General features: G+C 39.8%; 2 protein-coding genes across 4 annotated transcripts in view; one reads left to right on the top strand and one right to left on the bottom strand.

Annotated features, from left to right (window-relative positions):
* Positions 1-1,968: 1,968 nt before the first annotated feature.
* Positions 1,969-5,890, bottom strand: NDUFB3 (NADH:ubiquinone oxidoreductase subunit B3). 2 transcript variants are annotated; one of them, XM_082284751.1, is made up of 3 exons: positions 5,757-5,890; positions 4,700-4,841; positions 1,969-2,233 (listed from the first exon to the last, which is right to left on the bottom strand). In XM_082284751.1, exons 2-3 carry the CDS (start codon positions 4,837-4,839, stop codon positions 2,077-2,079), a joined length of 297 nt encoding a protein of 98 aa, XP_082140877.1. In that variant the 5' UTR covers positions 4,840-4,841; positions 5,757-5,890; the 3' UTR covers positions 1,969-2,076. The 2 variants fall into 2 exon arrangements, with proteins under 2 accessions (XP_082140877.1, XP_082140878.1); XM_082284752.1 differs by lacking the exon at positions 5,757-5,890 and adding an exon at positions 5,040-5,052.
* Positions 5,891-6,139: 249 nt separating this feature from the next.
* HYCC2 (hyccin PI4KA lipid kinase complex subunit 2) overlaps positions 6,140-18,840 on the top strand; it is a 50,763-nt gene continuing 38,062 nt past the window's right edge. For both annotated transcript variants that reach the window (XM_082285151.1, XM_082285150.1), the window contains exons 1-2: positions 6,140-6,236; positions 6,738-6,781. The gene's annotated coding sequence lies outside the window, so the exon portion shown is untranslated. The remainder of the gene's footprint in view (positions 6,237-6,737; positions 6,782-18,840) is intronic.

The following is an 18,840-nucleotide window of genomic DNA, read 5'->3' as shown; positions in this document are numbered from 1 at the left end:
GTACTGAATGTAATTAACATTAGTAACATAGTAACAATTCTTAACATAGTAACAATTAACTCTTAATTGTTTTCCTGAACAACCATTGATGCCTTAAGAGGCCTCCTAGAAACAGCGACTAGACATGCGTAAGGGAATAAAAGTAGGTATTTATTTGAAAGGCCTTCAAAGGTACCCTGGGGAGCCAGAGGCTACTGCCAAGATGGACCCCAGGTCACGAGTTCTTCATCCTTTTATAGGTTTGGTTCATTTGCATATCAGGGTTAAAGCTTCAGTTAATGATGTAATTATCCCAAGTTTGCCCCTCCCTTTAGAGGCTTTTGGTTTATACTTTTTGGCCTAGGACAATCTAAGTGTCCTTGGAGAGCAGGCATGGAGAGGCTTTGTTATGTCTACCTAGCATGAGAGAGCAGAAGTTAACAGGCTACAAGAAACTTCAGAGTTACACACTAGGCAGTACAGGATTTGAAAAATATGAAAGTTAAAACCTAAGGCATCACCATCTGAAATTCTGTACTCTTAGTCTTGGAACCAGATAGAAAACAAGCAGTGAGTACCACCAGCCTTTGAAAGTGTGTATTCTGGGTAAGACTGCCTAAGGGACAATAGAAATATTTTGTGCAACAGACCTTGATTTGTTTTTCAGAGAATGATGCAGCTGGATAGGAATGTTTGAGAAAAGGATTAGGCAAGAGGAGTTTAGTAAAATGAATATTTGCACTATGAACAGTGCCTTGAGCAATGTCATACAAAGATGACAAACTCCACTGAACAGTACATCTGCACTCACACAGTAATAAATGTTTTTTATTGGCTCTAAAAATAAAGCTCTATTATAATCTCACTCAGAAAAATTGTGTGTGAATATATATGTTTCAAAAAAAAAGATATTTTAGCCATGTTTTGGTAGGACCTTCAACTTCTTTTTAAACCTGCAATTTGTGACAGGATTATTTAAAAATTTCAATTTCTTCACCATGGAAGTACACTATGTAATTGTTTAGTGGCATTTATAGTTTCTTACTTGCTTGTCTAATTTTGCTTTTCTTTTTAGTGACACAGATATCCTGTTGTTTGGATTAAAAAACTATGTAATATATCCTCCTTACTTTGTTACTAATGGCATAACAAAATTTACAGTAGGATATTCAGATAATTGTAATTCCTAGTGCTGCAGAGCACATATACTGCCCACGGGTCCTTTTCTGCTACAATCTTCAATCCAGGCATTCTTATAGCACTCCAGAAGCTGCTAAGATAATTTAAGGGATACCAGGGCATTTAAAACAAATTACTAGAAGAGACTAGATGTAAAAATAAATAAATCTGTAAATACACCAGAGCAAAGGAAAAAACTGTTCTCTCTTTTTTCACATTACAGCCAAGTATGTTGGAAGTAATTTTAGGATAAGGTACAGTTATTGCTGAGTTAAACATTTTATTCTACTTTACTAAGCAAAGGTGGCAGCAATGTAATTTTTGATATCTGGATGTTACACAGATTATTCTGGTGCATAGTGTCTACCAAGCTAATTAACTGTTCAATAGGGTCAAGTATAAGCTTTGGTATTTTCATGTACTTTAAGGTAGTCTGGGACAGTTTTTAAAGCTTTAAGGTAATATTTATTCTTATTTAGAGACATAAGAGCAAACAGTAACAAACACTTCTAAGAAGTGACAAAGTCATTCATTACCACTTACTGGGAAATAATAGTTATTAAACCTTTATAATTATGGTACAAATGTTCTCTTAAAAGCAACACACTTCTCAGCTTCATTTAACACAATGTTGGCAGGGCTTGAAAAGAGCTGGTCTGATAGTTTGTTTATCTTGCTCTTTAAAGGATGATACAGCAAACCCAAGAGTCATCTTGGGCTGGGCTTTTTCCCCAGATTGAAGCCAGTTAAAGTGCTCTGGCTGTTTCTTGATCCTTCCACAAACGTATAATAACATCAAAGAAACATGAGTTTGCCTGTGACAGACTTTAATATGCATATTATAAGTACAGAGTGAGCAGCAGGCTTATGTATGCTTCAGCTTATGATTAGTAAGTATTAAGTTGCCACATTTGATCTTCAGTGATGGCCTCCGTTCTTCTTTGGAGGAAACAGTGCATATTCAATGCCCAGAGCTATGACAAAAGCTGCAACTCCCCACTTGAGTCCCCTAGTAAAGACTTCTGTTACGGTGATAGGTCTTGCAAAGCCACCCATATATCTCCAGACTTCATTACTAGATGGAAAATGAAACCAAAGGAAAAAAGATCAGTGGAGCCACTGTGACATACATTAACAGGAATATATATATAAAAGAATGATGAAGGTATTACAATCACATAGACATTGAGGCATGTTCTGTCATTTAAGTATCAGGAGTTACAAGTAAAGTTCATGATATGAACTCTAACCCTCACACATGTAACTTGAGATACAAGGATTGCCAGCAAACAACACAATTATAGGAACAGAATCACCTCCCCAAAATCATGTAATTGTAGTCTTCTGTTTTTACTCTGCAACAAGTCAGTGCCCACTAGCACTTGCATGGATTGGACTAAGTACAAAGGCTAGTCACTGTGCTAGACAGTATGTAGCACAGTCAAATCTTACAAAGAAAGTTTTTGCAGACATAGATAACTCATCTTAGTGTTCAGGCACTTTCTGTTTCACAATATAACACTTAACTATACAAGAATCAGATGATTAAAAAAAAAAAAATCGAAAAGATGGTGTTTAGCTTGTACAGGGTATGTACAAACCTCACACTGTTTTGCCTTACTGTTTTCAACCTACATCATTATTGAAACATTAGTCACTGCTCTAACTGACTACAAATACTTATTTGTAGCACAACCAGTGTAATCTATGGAGATGGGTGTAGTTTGTCTGTTGTAAGGACTCAACAGACCTTAAGAAAAGGAAAAAGAAGCACGCAATAAAATAAGATCTGTCATTGTGGTAGAAGATATGGGGGTTTAAAACAAGGGGGACAGATACTTATTCACAGATAATCTTGTGCAGATGGATTTTGTGACTCAGGATGAAAGCATATTGGCATGGAAGAGTATCTTCTAGGTGCCAGTAAAAGGTCTAATTGATACAGACAAAGTTTCCAAATATTAAATACAAAATAAGCTTTGTGAAAGATGTCATATGTACATTAATGTGCATTTGGCATACAGGCTGAAAGCAAATTCCCTGTTAAAATGAACTCAGCATACCAAAGGGGAGGGAGCTCTGAAGAGGGTTACTTTTTCAAGACTTGTGGTGCAAGACATTAATAATACAATCTTCTTCCAGACTACTGAAGCAAGTAACATGATACTTTAATTTCTCATTTGTTAAGGAAGATTGGCATGATACTTGTACTGTCCTATGGAATTGAAATACTACTTTACATAAAATTTTAAAAGTTCAGAAGGAATCATCTCATGCTTTGGGTTTGACTTTGTTCCTTATTTGAACCCGTGATTGGTTCAATCCCCTTCTTTTACCAGAGAAACAAGAATTTTAGTTTATCTTGGAGGGGCAATAAATATTACAGTCTCTTTTCCAGTGTGTTGTTTTGCAGCACTTCCTGAAATTGGAAGTATAGGCACTAACGGTCAGGTTAATTTACACTAAACTTACAATATTAAACTGTATCTTCTTTTTTCCTTTCTTAAATGGGAATAAGCCTATTGCTTGCTGAAAACAATTTTGTGTGAACCAAAGGGAAAAAATCTTATGCTGCTTGCACTCCACAAAAATGGAGGCAAGATAAATGTGACAGAAGCCTGGAAAGTTCATTAAGGGCTGATATTTTGAATGATTCCTATCATCATTAAAAGTATGTTTTACTTTAGGCTTACATCTTTAAACTATTCCAAAGAAAAGAAAAAAGTGCTGTCAACCTCAAACCCCTCTAAAGGTTATAGCATGAAACAACTTTTTAACGGATTACCTATTTGCTCTTCCATTTTTCTTGTAATGATTTGAGTGAAGCCTTTTCTATGAAGACTCCTGGAACAGTTTGCTCATGCAACTTTTCCCTTACAGAAAGGCCAGACTACTCAGCACAAAACATTTGGTATTTTTATTCCCCAAGATGAAAGGGTGGTTGAACAAAATATTCCATAATTCATGATGTGGGAGAAACACATTAAGCCCTGTTTTAACAGCTGCCTAAATATCTAAAAAGGAGGAGATATTAATTGTCGAGTGGTAACATGAGAAGTAAAAAGCTGATTCTCCATTATGTCATTCACAGCTGAATGCAATTCTATCCTGTATACATGTACATTTCTTCTTTTCAGATAAAGGCCTCCTGTTGTATATGAGGAATCCTATTCCCACTCAGAATGTCAGTGCAAGTTCCACCATCTTCATCAAGACCTGAGGCACACAATCTCTTTGCAGAGGAGGACAGGCTTATTCGTTATGTGCAGACCTAATACTACTTAGTTGTTTTGGTAGATGAGGTATTGGTCATTGTGCCTGATCTGTGTCAGCATGAAACATCACAAAACGCAAGGCAGCCTCGCAAGATGTGGAGACTGGTCAAGGTGAAGCAAGGTGTGACCTTCATGCAAAAAGTAAACCAAGACTTAACTGAAATTCTGACTAATTTTCACTGAAGAAAGAATTATCTACAATGACAAGGTCTGGTTGATGCTACAAGATGACACATCAAGATGACTTTTGAGGCTCTTGCACTTACCGAGCCCACGGATCCCTCAGACCCCGTTTAGCCAGCCTTCTCTGCACCTCCTCTAGTGGAGTTCCCTCCACCTTCCACTGCCTGTAGTCAGGGAGTTCCACTTTGTCATGGCCATGGCCGTGTTCACTTCCATGTCCCATGCCTACAGGAAAACGTCAGTTTGTTACTTTGCAGAGAGCATCATCTTATTTCTATACACTTGTTAAGGTCTGAAGAAAAACCTGAGAAAAACAAAGACTTAGCTCTTCAGCTCCTTTTCAGCTGCCTCCAGTTCAGACAGATATACCTGTGGCAATCAACAGTTCCAGGGGAGGTGGGTGGACAAGGAGATGCACCTTACCAGTCGCTTGATGAGGCTGAAAAATATATGCCTTATTTACATACACACTGGAGAACTATAAAAATATTAAGTTTCTCCTTAAAAACATGTGAAGGTGAACATTTTCAGCAAGATCATGAAGGACTGGAAGAAAATGACAGCTTTTAAGGCTCCATTTTCACAAAGCACCTGAGTCTTCTTTGAGCCAAGGTTTCCCATTTTAACACATATCAGGTAGCAAAGAACAGATTTACTGTCCTTATAGTTTAGAAAATTGACTGGAATGCAGAACACAGCTTCAAAGCCTATAACTTTTGAAGATGACTGCAGGCCGTGGAAACAAGCAAAGATTTCGTTGCATGAGGAAACTTGGAGAGCAGCATTAGCGCCGTCATTACCCGAAAAGCTCCCCCCAAATTAGACCCCAGTCTCCAACCTTGTCATAGAAACCCAAGGCCTCTCTCCTACCAATATTCACTTTTTACAAGAGAGGAGGTTATGCCCTGTCACGCACACGGCGCGGCCAGCGGGCTGCGCTGCAGCACCAGCCAGGCGTTCTCTGCCAGAAGAACCAGCACAAGCTGTGCCCAGAGGTCGGACCGAGCGGGGCCGGGAGGGCACAACCCGGACTGACAGCCACCCCCACTTCCACCCCCGCCGCCGCCTGCCCTGCCCGCACACGGATACCCCGGCGGCAGCAGCACGGCCCGGTGCCGGTGCCAGCCCCGCCCGCGGTACCTGCCCGCTCCGCGACCCTGCTCAGGACGCGGCCGCCACCCGGAACCGGAACCCACACGAGGACCAGCCGCTGCGGGAAGCGCGGGCCAGACAGACAGGTTCCGGGAAGCTTCCGTTCCGGCTCTTCCCGCTGGCCTGCTGCGCACACGGAGGCCGTGGAGCCGCTGCCAGACCCCTTCCCGAGCCGCTGCCAGACCCCTTCCCGGGCCGCTGCCGCCCGCAGCGCTCCCGCCACGACCCAGGGGCCGGACCCCGCACAAGGAACAGCGGCGCCGGCTCTAGCCGAGGGGTTGGGGGGAAGGAGAAGCGGAGCGGAAAACGGCCAATCAGTGCGCGGCTTGTTGCGGGAGGTGTGGCCCAATGGGCGGGCGCGTTGCTGAGGTGCGGGGCTGGCGGTAGCTGGAGGTGGCGGCGGCGGAGGAGGAGGAGGAGGAGGAAGAAGAAGAAGAAGAAGAGGAGGAGGAGGAGGAGGAGAGCGGGGTGAGGGGCTGGCGGGACCGGCGCCGGAGGGGCTTGGGCCGGCGCTGGGAGCGAATATCTTCCGCTCTTTGCGGGCAGCCCGTCGCCGTCTGTCGCTGCCGGTGGTGCGGGCAGGGACGGAAGCCCCGCAGGGTCTGTGCGTGCGGGGGCGCGAACCGTTCTCAACACTCCCGCCGCCAGCGCTGCTCGCTCGCTCTCTCTCTCCCTCTCTCCTGTCCCTGCTGCTCTGCTCCCTCTCCTCTCTCCCCTTCCGCTCCCTCTCCGTTCGGACGGTGGCCCCCTCCCCGCGGTTATGTAAGCCCCGGCCCCCCGCCCTGCCCGCGGGGAGCGGTGTCGGGGCCCGAGCAGTGCCCGCTCGCTGCCCGCCTTCGGGGCGCGCCTCGGCCGGGGAAGAAGCTGGGGGAGAAATCGGAGCTGCTCGGGAGCCCGGCTGGCGCCAGGAGTCAAGTTTTGGTTTTCAGTGGGTACGTCTTAAAAGAACATTGGTGTTTGTTTCCTTAGGAGAAGTGGGGAGACATCCCGAAATCCTGGAAGTGCATTGAAAGGTAAGTGAAAGTGAAGAATTCTCTTGATAGCTGCTTCTTGAGTGAGGTGGCGACTTGGTTTCACTGAGTGCTTGTGTCGGGAGCTCGGCGGTTTGCATGCTGTGGCTATGTGACTGTGAAGTCTCAGCTGCCTTAGTATCTGGTTAATTAAAATTAGTTTTATGTTCATCAAACTTGAGCACGTAGTCTACTTCATCTGAAAAGAGACTGGTAAAAGTTAACCACATAGTCAGTGACTTATAAAGATTAAACGATTCCTCAATTCTATAGAATGCAATAATGTTTCAACAGAATACATATTGTTGTATTAATTTTTGATACTCTTATTAAAATGAGAATAAGCATCGTAGTGTAATGCTGGCAGAATTTTGGGATAGACTGTAGTGCATTTTTTCTATTATATTTTGATGGAAATCTACTTCTGGGTTTCAGGGGTTTTTAATAGGGATATTGGAAGCGCATGAGAAGATTTCCAGAAGGAATGCCATTATCATGTTATTAACAGTGAAACTGTTCTAAATAGAGTGCCATCTGTTTAATCCAGACTGCCTCAGTCTGGTTTCAGCATTGAATGTTTTTCACTGTGAGATAAAGTCTGGAAGATTCAGAGCAGTCTTTTTCAGGGTGAGAAGACACATTTGTTTTTCTATAATGTATGGGGGGGTGGAATTGTAGGAGGGCTCTTTATTTGTGAGGTGCTTAAACCCCTGTCTTACAGAGGATGCAGTTCTGTCACTGACTTGCAAAGTATTTCTTGTTTCTCATTGTGGCTGAAAGTTAATGTTTATGTGTCCAAAGTCCAGTGGTGCTGAGGAATGTTGATGTTTTTCTCAGAATTATTTTTTCGGTGACCCATAGACATGTCAGATACCAGATAACCTTGGTTTTATTCTTTGAGGGAAAGATACAAAGTCCTAGTTGTATTTATGTTTGGTGCTTTTTTTCCTTATTATTTGTTTTGAGGGGTTGTTTTTTTAAGTTTGCTTTGTTTCTTCATGGTGCTTGGAAGCATGCCTTGAGTACTATGCACAAAACTATGCTGATATTGCTGAATCTGTCACCAGGGACATTCAGTTCTGATCACAGAATATTGGCTTTGTGTGATCTGTTGTGCATGAACAGAACTGTAGCAGAGGAGTGCACTTGGCAGGATTTGTCTTCAGGTACACCATCACTTTCAAGGTTTAACAAGGTTTTGAGTAGCTGGTTTTGCCTTCCCCCTCACCCCTCAAGTACATAACTCTTGATAAGAAAAACTATGTGCAGTCAGTTGATCTGCTCTACCATGTTTTGCTTCCTCTATTTCTTTTTCTTTCAGTATGGACCATACTCTTTTAAAAATAAGACCGCAAATATGAGGGATGTGATATTTTGGGAAAATAGTAAGCTCTTTGATGCTGTATCTTCAAGTAAGTGAGTCTGCATAATTTCAAGAGGCCTACAAGTGTTGCTACAACATGTTTTGAGATGGAAGTTTTGCCATAATTAGAGTGTCAGTCTGAAGAAATCAATAGTATGCACAAGGAAATAACATTAGAGAAATTTTCATTTTGTATAAAAAAACCTCAACAAACAAGTAAATGTCCTCTAGGAAGGAAAGGTCATTGAAACTCCATGTACAAATAATCAGTACTTTTTGTGATTTATTGAGTTGATTTTTGGTTTTGTTTTGGTTTTTTTGGTATTCATGGTGGTGATAATTACTGCAAAGATTAAGTGTTCTAGGATAAAGTTATGTTAGCATCTATATAGCTATGCTAGTTATGATTTGCTGGGATTCCTGCTTGTGTTGTTAGGCGAGAGGAAGGCTGCAGGGTTTCTTGGACAGCTTTCAAAAGTCCATGTTTCCAGCAATTTGTGTTGCTGTGCATTCTGAATTAGCAGATTGTGAAGTACATTACAGGTACCACTCTTCTCTGCCTGTGCATCCAACAGTGTCTAGTGGTATCCTCTTCATAATTGTTTTCTGGAGTAGAGAGCTGTGTGACGGATGGTGACTTGAAGTATTTTCAGTTTTGAGATGACAAGAAAGGGTTGTGGGGTTTTTTTCCCCCTCAATATCAGAATACATATTTGAACTACTTACATATTGCATCTTTTTTCCCCTCTGAAATTGCATGGTACTTCCCGTGGTGTTGTATCAGTAGTTCAGTTATGTCATTGGAAGCCTCTTGTCATTTGAATAAAATGTTAATGCTGCTTTAATTACAATAAGGATGGAAAGGATCTTTCTTTAGTCCACCTTGGTTTCTTTGAGTGCTTTAAAAAAAAAGACTATGAATGGTGGGGAAGGAAATTATCTTCTCAGGCATCATTAGAGAGCTAAATATTTTATGGATAGTATCCCAGTCACTGTTTCACCTCTCTTTTAGAGAAGTGATGGGCTGGAGCAGTAGTCTTAGTTTCTTTCTGTTTATGGTGTTTGTTTGCTGGTGGGTTGGTTTTTTGTTTGGGGTTTTTGTTTTTGGGCAGCCCAAAGACCATTCTTTGCAGGAATAGCCATACTGGTCTGATCTGTTATTCTCTCTTGAAGTCTAAAGCTCTGAGACCCTGGAATGTGACAGGACCATTGTTTCAAGTTCTGCTTGTCTGCCACAGCTGAGCAGGTGCTCATTTGACAGCAGGTGCTTTACTCTTGCACTCTTTTCTACAATATAGGGTTACTCCTTAGGTCAGCTCTCCCAGTCTCAGTGGGGATGATGCGTTGTATGGATTTTTGTTTCATGGATATACTTAGAAAAGCTTTTGAGCCCATGTATGGTTTTTGCAGCTACCATGTTTTCTGTCAGTAAGAGCTGCACTTTATGTGTGGTGTCAGTAAGTCATTCCTCGGTTCTGTTTTGAATCTGTTATCTGAGAACTTCATGTGATATTCCTTATTTTCTGTATGAGGAGAGGCAGACCAGTTTGGCTCTTTACCAAGCAGTTTAATATGAGTTGAGAATCTTGAAAGATTGGTTAATACGTTCACTCAAAGACTTGTCTGGGCTGGAAAAGCCATTACTTTTCTTGATGCTTGTTTCCATATATTAAGATATGAACAAATATCAGGAAGTGAAGGTGGAGGCTTCCCCAGCTGAGCCTTCATGAAGGGCATCTGTGCCATTGTAATAACCATTAAAGTCCCTTTCAGGGAAAATTTATCTGAGCAGAGACAGTCACAAGTAATACAGTTTGACTTGCTACTTCAGTCAGTTACTTTCATTTCCAAACATAATTGTGAGAAATAATTCTTGACTTATTTAATGCTATTTTCTACAGGGGTTTTTTGAGTAAGCAAGTAGTTTGGGTTTATGCTGGAAGAACTAGCTGTAGGTAAAATGGCAAGCTGGTTGAATTTTTCTCTCTGCACCTTTCTTGAATAATTACTGCTTCTAATAACAAGACAAATAATTCAAGTGCCTTTTTTTAACTTTAGTCATAGGACAGATTTATGGAGTGACTCAGTGGATCTCCTAATTTTGTATAGAATTCTGACTTTAGTTTCTAAACTTCAAATAAAAGCTCAAGAGGTAGGAGGGGCACTTCTGATGAAATAAAATATAGTTGTTTAGGAAAAACCTACTGTAAAACAAAATTCTGTATTGCCAGCAGTGCTACAAAGAAGAGAACATAAAAACCAAGATCAGGGACTGGGTACAATAGTATACAGTTTGCAGACTGTTTCAATACATGCTGCAGATTATCCATAATAATAAAAGCTTTTTATTGTATGACGAATGGCCACACAGCAATTTTTCTTTCTTCTGTTAGTGTTACATTTTTCTATCAAATATAGTGGATTTGGGCATAGGGTTCAACAAATGTTTTATTATTAATCAATTCAGATGATTTGTGAAAGACAGAAATACAATTGACAAGTCACTTTTTTGGTCTTCCTTCATTGTATCCTGTTCCACATGCAGTCCACCTTGCCTCTGCTGCCCACTGCCTATGTCAGATCTGCTGCCTTGACCTCTTGGTGTGAGTCTGTAGAGAAATACAGATTTTATGTTCAAATTTACTAACTTTGCCTGAAAATAGAGAGCCAGAGACATTTGGAAAGAAATGCTGCTAGGGTAGAGAAATAAAATGTTAGGTTTATAACTACTGTAAAGTCGTAAACTATTTATTTATTTATCTATCTCTTAGTAGTGGTTATCATTGCTATCATTTGGCATTGAAAAATGCCAAATTCTCTGGCTGTGTAACACTGTTCAGCACAGGACCTGATGGAAATGGTTAGTGCAGTTTAAATCTGTTAAAACACTCTTTGAGGAATTTATCTTTCTGTGTATTCTGTGGGGGTTTTCTTCTACAGGACAAAGTAGTTAATGACATCTCATTTTATACTGTATTGCTACGCAAGCATTTGGCTAACATTCCAGAAATGCAAAGTGAGTATTTTTGTGTGTAATCTCCATAATTTAGCTAATCTTACTATGTTTTTGTTTTAATTACTGTGATTTTTGAGAAAACTGAACCGGTTAGATCTCCTGTAGTGGTGTCTGCACTGTGTATGGTTCATGAGTTCTTTAAATAGTTACACGTTGCTGTTCCTCTGAATTCTGCTTAACTGAAATGTGTGACATGGACATTTGTGCAGACTGCATGACTGCAGTTTGCTGATTCATACAGGGCAAAATCAATATGTCTGGAATATTTTTCTGTTTGCATTTTTAGTAGTTTATAAATTTTAAATTGTAGTTTTATTTAGGGTCTTCCTCCCCTCTTCTGCCTTGGCTTGACCCACATGTGACCTGGGGAAATGATTTGGCATCTATCTGGAAAGACAGTGAGAAAATTTAAAAGAATAATCTTATTTTTCATGGCCATTCAGCTGAGAAGATATTGGATTGAAAGATGATGAGCTGAAATATGTGTAAAATTTGCTTGCGTTTTTTCCTTCCTGTCTTAATTTATTTTCTTTTTGTTCAAATAGTTTGGCTATTTCTGAGAGTTCTGGTGTCTGTTTCTTTACGTCTCCTCTTCATATTTTCTACTTTGTCTTTTCTGTCTCCTTTAGGTTTGAGGATATCTTGAGCTTGAGGAGAGGCTGGAGAGCAGACGCTCTGGATGCCTGCCTCTGTTCTGATTTGGAATAGGGCCACAAGGTAGAAAACTTGATTTAGAAATAAGAAGTCCATAGTAGTTACTTTAGTTACTTTCCTAAATATCCTAAGCACCAGATCTTGGAGACACATGGGCGTAAGTGTAGCAGATTTTGTTGTAGAAATAGCTCAAGTTAGGTTGTATCTGTGAATTTGAATGTTGTATTTCCTGCTTGTAAAAAATTAGCTAGAATTTTAATTTTTTTTTTTTTTTAACTTGAACTTTGTGAAGCTGTGGTATCTTATGACCAGTGTGCCCCATGTGTAAGCTACAGTGGTGTTTCCACCATCCCCTTCAGACGGTGTGGTAGCAGCATTGTGATGGCTGAACATGAGGGTCAATAACCTTTTAGACAAGATACGTTTCAGAAGGTAGGAGGCTTTTATGTAAACTTAGTTATAGAGCGGGTGGAGTGAGCAATTTATCAAGCACCCTGGTACATGCCATCAGAGTAGGGCAAAGAACAAAAATCGAAAGGCTCAACTTTGAGTTTTGATATCTCTGTATTACTCTGGGTTAGAGGTATACTTTTTTGAAAAGAATACTTGATGCTTCAGCATGTCACTGTGGTTCCTCATGCTTTAGGTTTGGAAGCCCACATCTAGTTAAAAAAGGTAATTAAGGAAAGCTCCCTACATAGAATGGTTGTTGTACTGTTCTCTAGTATCTGCATGTAACAACAGATGATGTCAGATCGCTTGATAAATGTGGATACAGAATGCTGTCAGAGTTTTGCGGATGAAAATTATTCATTCCTCTGGAGCAGCTGAAGTAAGTGCTAAGATTCATATATACTTTTGCAAAATTAAGGTTAGAGTTTGAATTTCCAAACTTCTGTTGTAACCATGATGCTTTGTTAGAATATGTAAAACTGAACTTCAGTAGACAAAACTAGCACTTGTGTTTGTAGCTAGAACCCAGCCTCTGTAGTACAAGTCTTTCTTTGTACAACAGTGATAGTATAAGAGTAAAAGGGAGTGTTAATGTATTTTCAAACTCTTCATATTTTAATGACAGCAGTGGGAGAGACAGATGGTTGGTTAAAGTCCACTTACTGTAGTGAACTTACACAAGAAGTGATTGAGGAGTTTAAATGATAGTAATGTGCCCTTTTACATAGAAGTGTAAGGCATGCTGACAAAGGATTTATCCCAGCAAAAGCTCATATTTCTTTGTGTAACAGTGGAGAACTTTCCACTGCTTTTTTTTTTTTTTTTTTAAGATGTTTTGTTGAGCTGAAACAGCATAGAGATGTAAGTTAAATGTGGACACAGAGGGGAGAGCAAGGGGGTTTAGATGTGGAATGGAAAAATTACTAGATCCTTATGCCTGTGGGTTTAGTTTTTTTAAAGATGCTGCTTTCTTGTTCTTAGCATAGAACAGGCCTTAGATGAAATTGCTGAGCTTCCAAAGCTGCTTCTAGATTGTTAATTATGTATTCATTCTGTGTGATAGTTATGTAATAGGCGAACCACCATACCCGATGGTCTCCAATGTTGCATCTGTACAATAATTGCAAATAGTAGCATCCTTAAGCTTCTAGAAGTTACTAAACTACATCTGTGGCAATTGCTTGGGAAGAGAGATGCTAATTTTGTTAGACCTTACATGAGCTGTTCTGATAGCTTTCTTCATGTTAATGGACTGCAGCAAATTGCAGTCCAAATCTTGCCATGTCAGAGTGGCAAGAGCTACGTGAATATCTCTAAAACAGTTATGTGTTACCCATGGGCATACAAATAGAGATAGCAATCTTGGACTGGAGCGTAAGTTGAATGGAAATAGAAAAACCTAAAATACTAGATGAATTTAAGCTAAGCATTCATAAACTGTATATCTGCACTGTTTATTTTCATAGACATCCTGTGACAGCAACCTTTCCGTAAAATCACAGGTGTCACATGCATTGCATGATTTTCCAGTGAACAGGGAGGCTGGGAGCAGGCTACTGCCTTTTCTGTTTGCTTAGATTGGTGCATCTGCCAAGACATGTTTCATGTGTTCTGACTCTGGCTTTGCCTTCACCCATGTTAGTGTAAACACCACATGAGTTTGAGAAGCTTCTGTGTATCTGTTGAATAAGAAAACTTCCTAGCTTGCGTTTTATTTGTTTGGGGGAGAAGGAGAGAACAAGATTTTCTTTCTCCTCACTACAATTTGGGTTAGAGGTTGAGACAGCAAATAAAAATGTTAAAACCGTTTAGGCATGGCTTGTTGTGCGTGTGTCTGTGAAGGACCAGTTCCAGAAATGACTGAGATGCTCTCTTGCTTGTGCAGGTATTGAGTAGGCTTGGACTATGCATGGTCATGTAAGAACAATTGCTACCTTCAGAATATGCAATTTTCTGCATCAGTGGTGAACATACTCATGCACTCATTCCTTGTACATGCAGAAGTGAAACCTTGTTGGGATAGTTGCAATTTGAAACTTTGTTGGATTTGTCTCCTCAGCCATAGAAAAATGTTTTTGAGGCATCTGGGTGTTTAAATCTTTGAAATGGTAGCTGTGTTCCACACATACCTTGTGTTCCAGGAATCATGGCATTAAACTCTTTGAGAGAATACATGCTTTGTTTTTTCCTCTCTGTAGGTTAAATCCCTTCAGTTAGCTGCAGGTCTACTGCGGTTTTTCACAGTTAATGTGTACAGTTTACATTAACTTTGTAATTTTTTTTTCCCCCTAGCTACTTCAGTGTTGAAGTTGAGTAAAACTTAGGATGCTAAGGCGGAAGAATAAATGTGCAACAGTGGGATTTTATGTTGGTTGTGCACTAAGTCCTAATCAGGTTAAGATCATGGATGGATTCCAGACCAAATTAGGGGTCAGGGGCCAGTACTAATTGGCATTGATGCTGCTGAAATTGTGTAATTGAGTATTGTGCTGATTTTCACAGTGTGTTTTGTGCCACCCCCCCCCCCCCCGCCCTTATTTGGCAACTTCCAATTTACTAAATGTTCAAAGGTTAATTTTGTTATTTTTTTCTGTGCCCTTTTTCTCAGACTTGCAGGTTGTGGTCTGTGCTAAAGACAGAAAACTAGGTAGGTTCAACACACAAAAAGTAGAAGGAAGTTCAAGAAAATTGAAGTACAGTGCCTGTATATATTAATTTTGTCTAATAAATGCAGAAAGCTTAAAGATCTCTTGGTCAGTGGAGGAGTGGGAGTGCTATGCCTTTTTCTTTTTTTTTTTTTCTCCTTTTTTTTTTTTTTCTTTTTTTTTGTCAAGTGCTGGGAAAGAGCTGCTTCAGCATAGTTTCTTGTCATTTTACTGAAACATTTTGCAGGAACCTTATCACACTTGGCTGGTGGAGATGTGTGTGGGTGTGATGGTCCATTGCCCTCCTCTGCTGATGATACTCCAATGATTGCAACCTACTGTATTTGATGGCTTATTTTGATAATAAGTTTTTGGTCTTGTGAGAGAGAGCAGGGAGCAAATCTTAAATGGACATTATCATGCTAATTAGGAAACCTTAATCACCATGTTGTCCATTTTCAGCTCTATAAAGTTTTGATGTATTTCAAATTAATATTCCAATGGGTAGCTTTTGAAAGACAAAATATCTCTCCTACAGGGAAAGGATGCAGGCTTTCCTTGGCTTTATGCAGAATTGTAGTAGTAGTAGTTATTTTATTGCTATTTCTATGAACTGCTGGGGCATTCTGCTTTAGTAATGTGTGCTGACTTTGAACAGATTGCAATGATTTTCTCTTTGTCTCTGTGAATGCAGACTTTAGAGCTTTGTGAAATACGAAAGGTTGCTATGAGTAAATTCTGCATGTTTATGGATATGCATCGCATCTATGGAAAATGGAAAAGGTTTTTATTAGCATTTCCTTTTTTATAGCAGGGGAATTTTTGAAGTTGCCATCTTCTTGGTTTTAATAGTTGACGTGAAACAGATAGAAGTGATTAGGGAACAAAATCCTTAAAATACGTTATGAAAATCTTTTCAAAGTGCCAGTTGGATAGCTGGCAGATAAGGGAAAAGGCACAAGAATTTTTCCCCCAAGTATGAAACCCTTGCTGCTCACTGATAAGAAAGAATTATGGTGTAATCATCTTAACTTGCAAATCTGCACATAATTGCAAATACCGGAGTGTTAGGACTGGGTTTGTATTTTGTTCAGAACAGTTTCTTCATGTGATGAAGGAGTCACGTGTGGACTTTGTGCATTGGTTTTGGCTTGTTCTTGGTGGTTTTTTGTTGTCCTGGTGGTGCGGTTTTTTCCTTTGGTTTTTTTTTTTTTTTTGCTTTATTCCTGATCAGCCCTACTTTTGGAGAAGTTATTCCACGTTCTCTCTGCAGGTCCATTGTACATTCCAATGACCTCAGTATTTCTAAACCTTCTGTCTAAGTTGCCCTTGAAAGACTGTGTGTTTTGTGGAGCAAGATGTATGAAGTGTATTAGGTGAGTATATTACTTACACCAAAAATGTATAATCTAGCACTTTCAGGTGCATGGTGCTTGAACTTTAGTAAATGCTGCTGATCCCTATCAGCACAATTGCATAGGGAAACAGAACAGGCTTTTAATTAAACTCAGGCTTTCATTAAAAATTTTTGATGATGTGTTTGAAGAGAGTGAACTGAATTTGCTCTATGCCAGTATAACTAATAAAAAAGTAAAAGATCATAAATGTTACCTAGATGGGCAGTACCTGTAAAAGATTAGAGAAACTATTTATATTTAGTAAACTATTTATGTTCATGTGGGTGGATTTCTATTTGAAGTAGATGTAATATATGGAATTTCTCAAAGAAGAATAATGTTGCAAAAAGCAGTAGTATGACTCCTAACAAGTTTGCATATAAGGCCATCTCTGCTGTTTTTCCAAGGTTAATTTATTCTGGGACCTTGAGGAGAGGAAAAGCACTGCTTTACCAACTGCTTTTGAATTTTTTTTTAAAGCAGGAAAACTGTTCAGTATTACAAACAAAACCCCAGAGTATCTGTGTATGGATGAGGTTATGTAAAACCGGCTGAAGATTAGAACATTGAGTACTCAGTGAGTTTTTTTCGAGTGCTAGAAAATGTGTTTGAAAACCTGGAACATTGTAAAATTAACCATCTAGACATAAGTTCCATTCCCCTGTCCACACAAAAAAGCTTGAGGAGGCATACCCATGAAGCTTGCTGTGTGATTTTCAATGCTGCTTGTTAAATCTGTAATTTCTCATAATCTTGAAAGACTCACATTTTCTGAATATATATTGGGGCAGTATTTGACAAAAAAATTTTAATTTTGTTCAGGCTATGAATAGAAAATACGTATGAAGATAGTGTGCATTTAATATCTTGCTCGTTTCAGTAGTGTTGGGGGGAGGAGGAAGAAAGGCTGTGTATTCCAACTGGAGTAATCAAGCACCTGTGGAAGGCTGGTTTTGTCTCTGTTTTCTTTTGTTGTTTTTGTTGTTTGTTGTGGTTTTACACTGTTGTAGTGCTAGGTTTAGTTTAGCAGGCTGCAGCTTTCCCTGAGAGCTCAGCGGAGCTGCTTAGGGCACTGCGACCATTTCCCCCTCCCGTAGTCCATTTCGCACGGCTCCGCACTCTTGCTCCGGTAACTATCAGCTTTACAGCACAGCGACGGCGAAGGAGGCGAGAAGGGTCTCCCCATGAGGGTTTCAGAGGACTTTTAATGACTACATCCTGTCCCGGCGACCCCCAGAGGCAGAGAGACCTCGTAACGCGGGCGCAGGGAAGTTTTGTCAGATCGCAGGGGCGGTACCTGGGCGGAGTTGGGGTACAGGAACCAATAGGGAGGAACTCGAGGGAGTGGCCAGGGCTAGGGGCAGGGGAAAGTGGGGGGGAACAATGTGAAAGGCATTTAATAAATGAATCAGTGGGAAATACAACACCACATTACACTACTTTATTTTATATACTGATGATGCCATGAAGATTTTTTGCCTTTTCTTTTATACCCCTGTTATACCTTTTTTACAACTTCTGTATTCTTAGTGCTTTTTACCTACATTCTTGGACTTCTTTGTCAAGCTAAGAGACTAAACATTTTAGAAGCTTTGTAGTTAGGGATCAGTGTGCCCCAAACCCCAAGATCCTCTCCAGAACACATTCTGTAAACTAAGATAGACCTATCCAGGGGAAGGTTCCTTGGAGAGGGGGGCTCACTTGAGCCTCTGATTGAGGAATTTTTGATAGATATGCTAATTAGTAAAACCTATAACGTTATCTTTTGGGGATGTGCATTGTTGTGCGCATTTCGGTGCATATGACCTGGACATAGTGCACCTAAGGATCCTTAAAATAAATACCAATGTAAAATCCCTTTTCCCCTTCTAACTGTGTTTGACTCTTGATTTTAAGACCAAGAAAAGGCATCACTAATCTACAGCTCAGATAAGTGAAAAACGTTGTGGAAAGTCTTGCCTAACATGCTGCATGAAAAATTGGGTTGATCTAAGTTGTTTCTGCTGTGTTTATATTGTGTTCCTAAAGATATTATATATATGTAGAAAAAAAATAGATTAGATTTCAGATAAAAGCCCACAAAAACCATCCAAACACCCTCCCCAAGTAACACTCCCACATATGTTAGTAACTTAGTGTTCTCACTATTTAAAAAATACATGAAAAATGAATCATTTCACACTAAAATATTCATTAGTCCTTTCTTATGACTGGTCGGTTTGTATTCTGTTCTAATGTTGGTTTAACAGTAGAAGAATAATGACTGTAAACAATATGCATTGTGTTTAACTATTCAGCAGTGAAAATTAATTATTAAACTCATACCAAGACAAAAGGGGTACCTGGTGTAGTTGTTGCACTAATTTACATTTACTACTGTTTTAATTCTCGTGCAGTTATTTCACTGAGAAGCAGCATATACTTCCAAGCAATAGGCCACAGAGTGCCAATTATAGTGAGATGAGTTTCACAGTTTCATGAGATCTTCTAATAAGGTGATGAAAAAGGGTTACTTTCTTTATAGACACTATTTC

Source organism: Coloeus monedula (genome assembly GCF_965178545.1).
Source record: "Coloeus monedula genome assembly, chromosome: 7".
Taxonomy (NCBI): domain Eukaryota; kingdom Metazoa; phylum Chordata; class Aves; order Passeriformes; family Corvidae; genus Coloeus; species Coloeus monedula.
The sequence above is the reverse complement of the archived record's forward strand: the minus strand, read 5'-3'. Positions and strand labels throughout refer to the sequence as shown.

Coding starts and splice junctions, on each gene's coding strand:
- NDUFB3 (XM_082284751.1), bottom strand. CDS start 4,839: ATGGGACATGGAAGTGAACACGGCCATGGCCATGACAAAGTGGAACTC. Junction 2,234..4,699: donor CTGAGGGATCCGTGGGCTCG/GTAAGTGCAAGA, acceptor TTTTCCATCTAG/TAATGAAGTCTGGAGATATA.